This window comes from Solea senegalensis, linkage group LG9 (assembly GCF_019176455.1).
Source record: "Solea senegalensis isolate Sse05_10M linkage group LG9, IFAPA_SoseM_1, whole genome shotgun sequence".
NCBI lineage: Eukaryota > Metazoa > Chordata > Actinopteri > Pleuronectiformes > Soleidae > Solea > Solea senegalensis.
The window spans coordinates 2,132,006-2,143,583 of record NC_058029.1 but is presented as its reverse complement, the minus strand read 5'-3'; the positions used below and the strand labels follow the sequence as shown (position 1 = coordinate 2,143,583).

Here is an 11,578-nt window from a genome sequence, read left to right as displayed (position 1 = left end):
ATCAGACAGAGATTATTCACGTTTTTAAATCAGAGAGATTCATGTGTTCATAATGTGAAACTAAGCCTTAAAACAACACTGTTTTTTTACAGTTATTAATCACTGACTTGTTGCCTGAACCTGTGACTGTCAAAGCTGTGAGCGCCCCCTACTGTCTGCACTGAAAGAAGAAAACTCTATAAAAGCTTTATTTTACTAGGAAACATCAAACGTCAAACTTCTTGATTTTAGTTTGAATAAATAACACGTTTTTGGTTTTATTTTACATTTGTCAGCCAAATGAGACACAAACATTTCAACCACTTAAATTAAAAGACTCTACGTCAGATTAAATCTACGATATTTTAAGAATGTGAGACAGACTTTTGATTTTACGACGTCATAGACTTAAACTGATGTAGATTTTAAGAGTTAAGTCTTTTCAGAGTTCACTGTGTCTGAATAAATATTTTTGTACAGTGTAAAAAAAGTACTTGCTTATTAAATAAAAAATCTAACGTTTTTTGCATTTTTTTTTTTAAATCAGAAACTCACAAAAACAAAAATTATTTTCCCAGAGTCATACAATGTTTAAGGCTGCAGGGGGCGCTGTTGCTCAGGCAAACGTTACATAGTGTTGCATTGATGTAGATGTACTGTATTATGTTACTTACAGTGTTGAGCAGGTGAGTAAAAAAAGTCTGTTTTAACCACTGATTTTATTTTTTTCTATTTTGGAAATGTGTTTTTTTTACTTGATTTTCTAACATTTTTATGTTTGTTTATAATAATGTGTAAACAAAGCAAATAAAGTGGTCAGTCACAAACGTGAGATTAAACGGAGTCACTGCAAGGTGTTTTTGAACCACAGTGTGGCGCTGCTCATATTTCTGCTCCATTTAAAGTGTTTTAAAGCTCATGATGATGATGATGATGATGCACATCTGCTGTCAGTGAGTGCGTCCATCGTCAGGTAACAATAAATAAATAAAAGTAAATGAAACTGTAGAAGAAAGGAGAAGAAAGTGAGGAAGAGGAAGAGGAGGTAAATGTGTCATAATTACACAGAATCACAGAGATGATGCTCTCAGAGACAAAGTGTCCTCAGTTCCAGGAGAGTCTTTGAAGACGTCTTCAGATAAATGCTAATGGTTGGTTGACGTAGGTGAGTGAGTGAGTGAGTGAGTGAGTGATAAATGAGGTACTCGGTGACAGTGGCTGTAGGAAAATAGACATTTAATCCCAGATTTGACAGAACATTCAGGCTCTCATTCACTCATGAACGTCAACATTCAGAGTTTGTTTTTACGTCACTTGTAGAAGACAAAGAAAGAAGACATGATGATGTATCCGGGCTCTTGAGACGGATCAGGATTTCGTCCCTCGAACAAACCGAAGTAAAACACGGTGTTGGATTCAGATCCACTCAAGTCCAACTGAAAACACACGGAAAACAGAGAGACGTTCAGAGTGTGTGGTCCAGCAGAGGGCGCTGTGAGCACAGCATGGCCCTCTTCACACATCAGAAATATAAAGATGGTGATGTTTTGGGGTTTTATTGTGAAACTTAACAGGAAACACAATTGTTTTTTACACATGTGCAAAAGTTCAGCTACTTCCTGTTACCGCTGGTGTTTAACAATGGTTGTGGAATAACAAATAAAATGAAAAATTACGTAAAAAACAAAAGGGTACTTTATTTTGTAAGAATAACTATTAAAATTAATAATAACATAAAATGTTTATTTTATTTTGAAAGAATAACTACTAAAATGAACAATAACGATAAAATAATGAAGAATAACTTGTGTTTGTCAACAGCTCAGAGAATAAAATGAAAAACAACAGTTTATTTTTTTCCATTTGAAAGTCAAAGTTTATCTGAATCCAATCTGACGAATGAGAACCTTAGAGGAACAAGTCAGGAAGAGACGTGATGACATCACAGTGTCTCACACACACACACACTCTTCAGAATCATCAAGAACTCTCTTCTCTTCACTCTGACCCTGGATTTTCTCGTCATCGACAGGAACAGAGAGGTTTTTTTAACAAGTTAAATTCAAAACTTTCTTTTAAAGCCACGAGGAAAACAAGCAAAAAGAAAAAAATCAGGAAATATTAAACAAAAATCCATTTAACACCAGTGTAGGTAAAAAAACTCACAGACCTGTTTAGTGACATCTGTCCTCCAGGGGGCGACCTGTAGACCGTCACACCAGCCTCCACGCCCATACAGCCACGTGCCGTATTCGTTTGGCACCGCCCCCTCCTTCACTTGCGTGGCACAGCCCAGTGGTGATACTGGACGTCAACAACAGAACAGAAATGACTCAAGTGACAAAAAAAAAACAAAATTTTACAAAATAATGTCATGTTAGAAAAACACACAAACACGCAATAGTGTTAGAAAAACATGTAACTTAACAAAAATTACTTATGCAACAAAATTTTGCCAAACACTGCAATGTTAGAAAAACACATTAACGTCACAAAATAAATTACGATGACGAAAAGTTTTACAAAATGTTACAAAACCATGTTTCTGACATTTTTTTCATTCACAATTTTTATAGTGAATGAATTTCAGAGAAAAACACCATCAGAGCAGCTCCCCCTTGTGTGGGGGGGGTGCCATTGCATGTGTATCATGTGACCAAACTCGTCCTCACCTGCAGAGTCAAATATCAGAGAGTTGTTGAACGTGGCGTTGATGATAAAATGGTGGGAGGTGACGCAGAATTCACAGCAGCGGTTTTCATCGTAGCCGTGACCTGTGATGACGGCGAACAACTCCACCTGAAACACACACACACACACGCCTGATGACAGGGGGAGGGGCCAGACACGGTGAGGAATCATTGGACAGGGGGAGAGGGGGAGGAGCCAGACACGGTCAGCGATGATGGTCACACCTTCCTTGTCGAGGCCGGGACGGTGAACTTGATTGGCTGGAACCTGTTGTTGTAGTTTTTGTCAAAGGTTCCCCCACTGTACAGTGACATCACCCTAAAGGGGCGGAGCTTATCCACACGGGTACCTGTGAAAATGGAAATGTTCAAACAGAAAAATTCTCCCTTCTGCTGTTTTCAGATGTTTAACGCCTGTGTTTTCAGATATTTAACATCCATGTTTTCAGATATTTAACGTCCGTGTTTTCAGAGATTTAACGTCCGTGTTTTCAGAGATTTAACGTCCGTGTTATCAGAGATTTAAGGTCCGTGTTTTCAGAGATTTAAGGTCCGTGTTTTCAGAGATTTAACATGTGTGTTTTCAGACTGGACTGAATTATGAAACATTATTTAAATGAGGAACGATCTCCGTGTTGAGGTTTAATTACCCGTCTCATTGCTGACACTGAACCTCAGGTTGAGGGAAACCATCCAAGGCATCGCCCATGGCGGCGTCTTCATGGTGAACGTGCATTTGTTGCTGTCCAGCAGGGGGAGCAGTGGAGACACGTCTGTGAGCCAGTGTCCGGTGCCTCTGTCAAAACAACACACACACACACACACGCACATACACACACACACACACACACACACACACACACACACACACACACACACACGCACACACACTGAAGTTTGTAAACCACTCACTTTCCCACACCAAAGTCCATAGAGAAAATCAGTGATTTTAGCTCACAGGGACACAGGAGCTGCTGGTTTACTGCTGCCTCGTGTGGTCACTTTGTGTCACTGAGATAAATCTGAACAAAGGATTTTTAAAGCTGAATTGACAAAATAAGACATTTGAACTTTACATTACATTACATTACATGTCATTTAGCAGACGCTTTTATCCAAAGCGACTTACAATGATGTCTTTCGCACACAGGGTACTGGTCTAAACCACTGAGCCACTCCATCCCATCACTGAACTTGTGATGGGGTGGAGTGGCTCAGTGGTTGATACAGCAGTGGATCGTCAACTCCTGTTTGTGTGATGTTAAAATCACTGATTTTCTCTATGGGGTTTGCAGGGTGTGTGTGTGTGTGTGTGTGTGTGTGTGGGAGGGTGAGCGGTCAGTCGTCGCCTCACCTGCGGAAGGCCGTGATCCACCGGCCTAGTTCTGCGTTACAGTACGGGCCGAGACGATCGCAGCAGACAAACAGCTGCACCGTGTGATCCCAGTGAGCACAGGACACGTCTCTCCTGCTGGGACACGACAGAGACACGTCCAACTCCAGAATGTCCATGTCCAACCAGCCTGCACACACACACACACACACACACGTTATCATTTAAATTGATGTTTGACGTTGTGCATCTGTGGTGACGTTGCGCGTCTGTGGTGTTGGGCGTCTGTGATGTTGTGTGTTTGTGCGTCTGTGACGTTGGGCTTCTGAGGCGTTGTGTGTCTGTGGCGTTGGCGTCTTTGGCGTTAGCGTCTGTGGCGTGCGTCTGTGATGTTGTGTGTTGTGTGATAGGCTCTGGCGTTGGGTGTCTAATGGCGTTTGCGTCTGTGATATGCGTTTGTGTGTCTGCGTTGAAGGCGTCTGTGATGTTGGCGGCGTCTGTGGCGTTTTAGTCTGTGATGTTGTGGAATCTCTGTGTGTCTGTAACGTTAAGCGCCCTGTGGCGTTGTCTGTGGCGTTGTGTGTTTGTGGCGTTGTGTGTTTGTGTGTCTGTGACGTTGTGCTTCTGTGATGTTGTCGTCTGTGACATTGAAACCTGTGGCGTTGTCGTCTGTGGCGTTATGCGCCTGTGGCGTTGGCGTCTGTGGCGTTAGCGTCTGTGGCCGTTGAGCATCTGTGACATTGTGCATCTGTGGCGTTGTGTGTTTGTGTGTCTGTGGCGTTGAAGCGCCTGTGGCGTTGTCGCGCCTGTGGCGATTCTTAGCGTCTGTAGTATTGGCGTCTGTGATATTTGTGAGTCTATTGATTGAAGCGTCTGTGGCATTGTCGCGTCTGGCGTTGTGTGTTTGTGTGTCTATGATATTGTAGGCGCCTGTGGCGTTAATGCGTCTAGTTGTGTGTCTAATGGCGTTAATGCGTCTGTGGCGTTATCTTGTCTGTGGCGTTGAAGCGTCTGTGGCGTTACGAGCGTCTGTGGCGTTGGCGTCTGTGGCGTTGTCGTCTGTGGCGTTGATAGTCTGGTGTTGTCGTCTGTGGCGTTGTGTGTGTCTGTGGCGTTGGCGTCTGTGGCGTTGATAGTCTGTGGCGTTGTGCGTCTGTGGCGTTGTGCGTCTGTGGCGTTGTGCGTCTGTGACGTGGGTACCTGAGGGCAGCCTGACTGTAGCCACAGCTCCTGCGTGTCCATGCATCAGCGCTCTGTCAAACACAGACAGAACGTCAGCAGGACGGTGAAGTTTGGTTTGAAGTTCTGTGTAGAAATCAAACCTGGAGAAGAAAACTAACAAAAATCACAACAAATACTGTTCATGAAATCACACAATCACCACGTCCATGTTTGACTCACCACTGCGCCTGCCAGCTGACGAAGCTGAACGAGGGGTAAAGAAAGCCGCCCATCTCAGCCAGCGCCCCCTGCTGGTCAATGCTGATGAAGAAGTTTGGACACGGCGTCGCCTGGAAGGACACGTTCACCTTCTGTCCAAACCTACAACAGCAGAGAGACACACTGAGGTCATACCAGAGACCAGGACTGAGTCCACCTCAGAGACTCAAACTGAATCATTTTGGTTTGTAGACAAAGACAAGACGTTTGAGAACGTCATCATTTCCAGGTTTGATGGACATTTTTGTGTCTGACTTCATGACTTGTTGGTCCAGAAATGTCGATGTGGTGTTTCCCAAAACTTGAAATGATGATGTTCTCAAATGTCTTGTTTTGTCCCTTTAAGGTAATTAACAGTGTGACTTATCCCCATCTCTTGTCATTACAGTGATTCTAATCATCTTAAATTGTTTATTAGGACATGAAAATAAACTAAAACTCTTTGTTTTGTCTCTGCAGAGACGAAGCTTTTCCCCTGAGAGACAATAAGCGGGCACTGAGTCTTTGGAGTTTAACCTTTGAAGAGAACAGTTAATCTGAAGCATCGACGTCACTCACCTCAGCGCCTGAGCCACCGCCGGCTCCAGGTGCACCATGGCAGCTGGGATGTCCAGCGAAGAATTACATTCATCCTTAACACAGTTCATGTCCTGGATCGGGTTTCCAGGCAGAGCATGGACCAGGACGCCGGAGGCGTTGGATTTAAACATGTTCTGCACCTGAGACGGACGAGGAGAGGACGGTGATGTAAGACTGGAGACGTTAATGTGACGTTTGTGCACGAGCAGATGATCTGGACTGAATCTGAACTCCACTGTCAGACGTTTAAAACAAGACAAATACTCTGTCCCACACAGGAGCTGTCCTCTGCTGCCTCATGTGGTCACTTTGTGTCACTCAATCTGAACCAATGATTTCAAACACTGAATTCATTAAAATAAGACATTAGAACTTAGTGAAGGAGGCAGCAGTGGATCAACAACTCCTGAGTGTGTGATGTTGATTTTCTCTGTGAGGTTTGGTGTGGGAGAGTGAGTATGTATGTGTGTGTGTGTGTGTGTGTGGGAGAGTGAGTGGTTTACAAGCTTCTGTTTCCTCAGCTGACCTTAGTGAAGAAGGAGCAGTTGCCCTCAGACACCCAGGCCACAGCACCGGCCACGTACGGCGAAGGCTCACATCCATTTCCTGCGTCGGTCAAATTAAACGACTCCTGACCCCAGCGTCCCTTGAGCCAGTCGTACCTGGCGTCCAGTCGCTTGATGATCGCCGGCATTTTCCATCCTGTGAGGAAGAAAAACAACACGCTTACACACAACAGACATCTCAGCAGACTCCTGTCTGTCCGTCAAACTCATCACTCTCACTGTCCGAGGTGAAGACGGCCTGTGCGAGTCCATGTTTGCGTCCCCAGTTGTAGAGGACATACGGGATCCAGTTCCCCAGAGAAAAGACCGGCACTGGAGAGATGTGGATCCTGGACAGAACCTCCTTCTTACTGCTGAGACACATGTGAGGACGTCAAAGACACGTCAAAGACACGTCAAAGACACGTCAAAGACACGTCAAAGACACGTCAAAGACACGTCCAAAGAAAACCGACACGTCAAAGACACGTCAAAGACACGAGGCATGTGAGGACGTCAAAGACACGAGGACACAGAACTGTCAGGAAATACACTGCTCACATGTGTGTGTGTGAGAGAAGAAACTCCCTCACACACACACACACACACACACACACACACACACACACACCTCTCTTTAGCCTTCAGTGTTAATAAATACATTAAACATGCATTAAACATGCATGTTAAGCCTCCTTGAAATCTTTGAAAGTTTTAGAACTTGGGGAAAAGAATTCAAGGCCCTTTTGAAGTTTTTTCAAAATCACCCTATGGGTCATTGAAATTACTTGATTTTTTTCAAAATTCAAACTTTCAAGGATTTCAAGGACCCTTATGGAGCTACTTTTATGAGCTTTGATTTTTTTTTCAAATTTACAAACTTTCAAAGATTTTGACAACCTATGGGACACCTCCTTGAAATCCTTGAAGGTTTTTGAATATGGGAAAAAAAATTCAAGGACCTTGAATGTTTTTGAAAATCACCCTAAAAAGACACACATTTAAAGTGTTTGAATTTTGTGCATGAAAGAAGTTGAGTTGATATTTTTTTCCAAATTGACAAACTTTCAAGGACTTCAATGACCAGTGGGAATCCTGAAGGCCACATCAGCAGAGGGAGACATGTATTTTTAGGACGATTTTTAAGAACTTTCAAAAACATTTTTGAATTTATTTCATTGTATTTTTTTAGTTCTGCAGCAATAATTCACACAAAAACAGACCAGAAATAAAACCTTTAGCGTTAAGACGGTAACTGACGTCATTATATCTGAGATAGTGAAACGTTTGAGGTCGTTTATCATTAAGACAGTAACTCGTGTTATTATTGAGACAAACAGTAGTGAGTCAGACTTTGGAGACATTACCTCTCCACGCTGAGACAGTAAATGTCTTTAATGTAAATGAATATTAAGTCATGTAGTGAGTTGGTTTTGCTCACCTGTGCTTGGCGGCGGCTCGGTGCAGCTGCTCGCGCATCCACAGAGCATCAGTGACCGCAGACTCGTCCATCGACAGCAGCAGCAGCTGAGCGCTGTCCGGCAGATCCTGGACCAGAGAATCCACGGACTCCTCTGAGCTCCACAGACACTCCAGGAACGCGGACTTGTTGGTGAACGCGTGGATGATCGTGGAGGAGCCACGCGCGGCCCCGGGCTCGTAGGAGAACTCCCCGTCCAGAGTGAGGACTTTGAAGGCGTCTGCGGGGTCTCCAGGCTCAGGCCCGGAGGCAGAGAAGCACGGAGCGGAGGGTTTCCTGGATCTCTGGAGACGGAGCTCCGTGTCCTCGGGACCTTTGTCCTGTTGTGTCCTCGGTGTCTTTGCTGCTGCTTTAGTCACATGATCTGTCAAAACAAGGAACCACAGGAGAACCAGCACCAGCAGCAGCAGGGAGTTTGAACGCAGCACAGTCATGGTGATGATACCGTCACTCACGGTGAACCGTGAACACACCACAACATCGACAATCTCTGCGTCTGCATCTGTTTTCACTTTAGTTTCTTCTCCATCACTTCCCATTTTCTGCGCAGTGTGAAGATTCAAATCAGGGGGCGGGTCATATTTACGGAAGCCCTAAGAGGACACAAGTCCCAAGTGAAAACGCGAAAGCCCCAAACACCGCGGTGGGAACGTCTTTTATTTCATTTTAAATGTGACGTAATAACTCATCATTTAGAGTTATTTAATTATTATTTTTGACAAACATTTTCGGTAACTAAACAACAATTTTGAATAATATAAATTTTCAGTATTTTCACATTTTGTCAAATGTGTGTCACAGTTAGTTGTTTTTTTTTTGTAATTGCAAGAGTAAGGAAATAAAAAATAGTTTTTTATTTATAACCTTTTTCTATAATAAACTGACATTTTTGAGACGTGACGGTAAAATGTGAGATTTTTGAGATAGTGAATAAACCTTCAGTATGTCAACATGTTTTTTTAAGTAATTATTACTTAAAGTTATTACTTTAATAACTAAAGAGTTATTACGTTGCAATTTTTTCGAGTAATTACACCTTGTGACATAATACAATGTTATTTTTAAAACAGTAAAATCTCCTTTGTTTATGATGCAGATTTGTTTATATCTGAGAAAAACAAATGTGTATAGATTTGTGTATAGATGTGTATAGACACACACACACACACACACACATATACAGTGTCTTTCAATAAAACTGACATTTTTACATTTTCACAGGTCATCAAAAACAAGCAAAAAAAAAAACACTTTTGGATTAAAAAATTGAGTTTTAAAAACATTGATCAAGTCTCTGAGAACAGAAATGTGTTTTTACAGATTTTACTGGAAGATATTTTAATATATTTGTCTTAAAAGTTCAAAATGAATGTTTGTCTGATGGTATTTTAATATCTGAGAGTCATATTTCTCCAACTCTCAGGAGTTTACAGTAAAGCGCGTGTTTAGCGCCAGCTGCAGGTGAGTTGATGAACTGTGAACCCGTTCATTGACGTGACCTCAGAACACGAGACTCCGTTTACCTCCTTCACGATCCTTCACTGCACATGAGTCTGAGCCCAACTACAACATGAAATGACTCTTCAGAATAATTCATCATCCTCATCCTCATTCATCCTCTCACTCCAGCTGTGCGTAAAAACGCAGCAGCCTTCGTGGATCCTCGGTGCTGGCGCATCGTGAGAGAAGCCGCGCGGGTGATTCTTCTCTGACTCTCAGTAAAAGAAAATCAACGCTTTTCTCGTCTTTTCTCTCGGAGTTGGAGCGGATTTACGCACATTTTTACCGCGGTTTGCAGCGATGTTGACAGTGAAAGTGTTCACTAGGCTGTTGCTGCTGCTGATGATGATGATGGTCACTCATTTTTCCAGTCAACACATGGATGTGGACAACTGGAGAGAAGAGGTAAGACTTTAAAAAAACATAACAATAAAAGGTGAAATTGACTTAAGAGGAATATAAAGTCTTCATAATTATTGTATTTTCCGGTTTATTTTACTCCCATAATTCTCTATATTTGCATATTTTCTGTCTTGTGCAAAAGAACAAGTGGCCAAACTCTGAAATAATCCCGGATGGTTCAGTGAGAATGATCAGAAAACCGGGACCACGTCACTCTCTTGGACTCATGGGAAAGAAAGAGTTTGGTAATAAAACTAAAAAGATTCCACTTATTTGTTTAAATGACTTCAGATCACACGACTCTAATCACTGACTTAACTCCTTTTCTTTAAGCAGCAAAACTGCAAAAAGCGCATAATCGTGAGTAGAACTGTTGCATATTTATATTTATATAAATGTATTTTTTTTTAGAAAGAGTTTTGTGTTTTTCAGGTCGCAAGTTTCAAACCTTCGTGGGTTTGATGGGGAAAAGAAGCTTTTCTCAGGATGAAGGTTTGAATTTATTCAACACGCCTTTATTGGCTACATGAGAGTGAACTCTGCCTGGTAACAGATGATTTCGTCCCTGCAGGAGCTCAGAGGAGGCACGAGGACGACTGAGGAGAAAAAAACACAACAAACAAACATCTTCACATTACCTGCTGCTTCATTTCAGTCCAGACTGAAGAAAACGTTTCACCCTCTGTCACAACGATGTCAGGTTAAAGAGTCGAGTTGTTGCCAAACAGTGACATCTAGTGGAGAGAATTGATAAACACAAGAGGGTCTGAAAAACTGGGTCTCACACCGCTGCGTTCTATTTGTCATCGGAACTCAGAAACTCCACGTACCTCGAGTCCAGGATTCCAACGCAATCAACGTTAATATCACTTGTGTCGTGTTTGTTTCACAGTAAATCTGTCGTAATTCATAATGCATGTTAAATATGTACAACAGCGACCTTAAAGGCACTGTATATAAAATGTTTTCAGCAGTTTTTGGTGTAGTTTCCTGTCACAGATGAACACTCACTTCACTGTTCTCTTCACAAGTGTCTGTGAGGGTTGAACCTGACCTTCAGTCACAATCAGAACATGTTTACGTTTGTCCACTGTGGGTTACTGTAAAACTCAAATCCACTCGTACTTGTATAAAAACACTAAAATCGACTCACCCGTCTGTATTTGAACTTCTCTCCACGTTTTTTCAGAGCAGGTGAAGTTTCATTAAGGTCCAGCATTTGGTGGTGGGTGGAGCAACAGATCATAAACACCAAACCAACACATTAATAAAGTTTGTGTTCTGTAAATTAAATTTTAAATGGAGAATGAACTGTTGGAGTCTGGGAGGAGACGTTCAGTATCAATATATTAAAATATTACGTGGTGGATTTCTCCTCCACCACAGTGAAGTGGACAGGACCACACAGGGGGCCCAGGGGCTAACACTGTTGCCTCACGGCAAGAACGTTACAGGCTCAAATCCTGGTTTGGATTTGATGGGCTTTCTTGATTGTGCAGCCATTTTAGAGACACTGCACTTTATTACTGTGAAGACATTTGCTTTAATGCCTGTGTTGTCATTTGTAGACGGTGCCTGAGATGCGTTCTTAAAGTGCGGCCATGTTTTTTGTCACCTCCCACACGCCGTA

The 11,578-nt window shown here is 42.5% G+C and overlaps 2 protein-coding genes across 4 annotated transcripts; one reads left to right on the top strand and one right to left on the bottom strand.

The window, feature by feature from the left end:
- Nucleotides 1–1,198: 1,198 nt before the first annotated feature.
- si:dkey-256h2.1 (uncharacterized protein LOC337520 homolog) lies at nucleotides 1,199–8,703 on the bottom strand. 2 transcript variants are annotated; one of them, XM_044033092.1, is made up of 12 exons: nucleotides 8,008–8,703; nucleotides 6,807–6,940; nucleotides 6,548–6,723; nucleotides 6,001–6,161; nucleotides 5,404–5,544; nucleotides 5,203–5,324; nucleotides 4,024–4,192; nucleotides 3,320–3,465; nucleotides 2,895–3,019; nucleotides 2,652–2,778; nucleotides 2,150–2,283; nucleotides 1,199–1,415 (listed from the first exon to the last, which is right to left on the bottom strand). In XM_044033092.1, the coding sequence occupies exons 1-12, from the start codon at nucleotides 8,583–8,585 to the stop codon at nucleotides 1,290–1,292; spliced, it is 2,139 nt and encodes a 712-aa protein (XP_043889027.1). In that variant the 5' UTR covers nucleotides 8,586–8,703; the 3' UTR covers nucleotides 1,199–1,289. The 2 variants fall into 2 exon arrangements, with proteins under 2 accessions (XP_043889027.1, XP_043889028.1); XM_044033093.1 differs by having other exon boundaries at nucleotides 6,807–6,937.
- A 702-nt stretch (nucleotides 8,704–9,405) lies between these two features.
- On the top strand, nucleotides 9,406–11,181 carry LOC122774962 (protachykinin). 2 transcript variants are annotated; one of them, XM_044034616.1, is made up of 5 exons: nucleotides 9,406–9,951; nucleotides 10,091–10,193; nucleotides 10,285–10,308; nucleotides 10,381–10,440; nucleotides 10,520–11,181. In XM_044034616.1, exons 1-5 carry the CDS (start codon nucleotides 9,847–9,849, stop codon nucleotides 10,546–10,548), a joined length of 321 nt encoding a protein of 106 aa, XP_043890551.1. In that variant the 5' UTR covers nucleotides 9,406–9,846; the 3' UTR covers nucleotides 10,549–11,181. The 2 variants fall into 2 exon arrangements, with proteins under 2 accessions (XP_043890551.1, XP_043890550.1); XM_044034615.1 differs by having other exon boundaries at nucleotides 10,282–10,308.
- The last annotated feature ends 397 nt before the right edge of the window (nucleotides 11,182–11,578 follow it).

Bases quoted from the DNA above. Each gene is read 5' to 3' on its own strand.
- LOC122774962 (XM_044034615.1), top strand. From the start codon at position 9,847: ATGTTGACAGTGAAAGTGTTCACTAGGCTGTTGCTGCTGCTGATGATG. The intron at 10,309-10,380 runs GTGAGTAGAACT...TGTGTTTTTCAG, and splicing joins ACTGCAAAAAGCGCATAATC to GTCGCAAGTTTCAAACCTTC. The intron at 10,441-10,519 runs GTTTGAATTTAT...TCGTCCCTGCAG, and splicing joins AAGCTTTTCTCAGGATGAAG to GAGCTCAGAGGAGGCACGAG.
- si:dkey-256h2.1 (XM_044033092.1), bottom strand. From the start codon at position 8,585: ATGGGAAGTGATGGAGAAGAAACTAAAGTGAAAACAGATGCAGACGCA. The intron at 6,724-6,806 runs GTGAGAGTGATG...TCTTCCTCACAG, and splicing joins GGCCGTCTTCACCTCGGACA to GATGGAAAATGCCGGCGATC. The intron at 3,466-4,023 runs GTGAGGCGACGA...TTGTTTTGACAG, and splicing joins TGGATCACGGCCTTCCGCAG to AGGCACCGGACACTGGCTCA.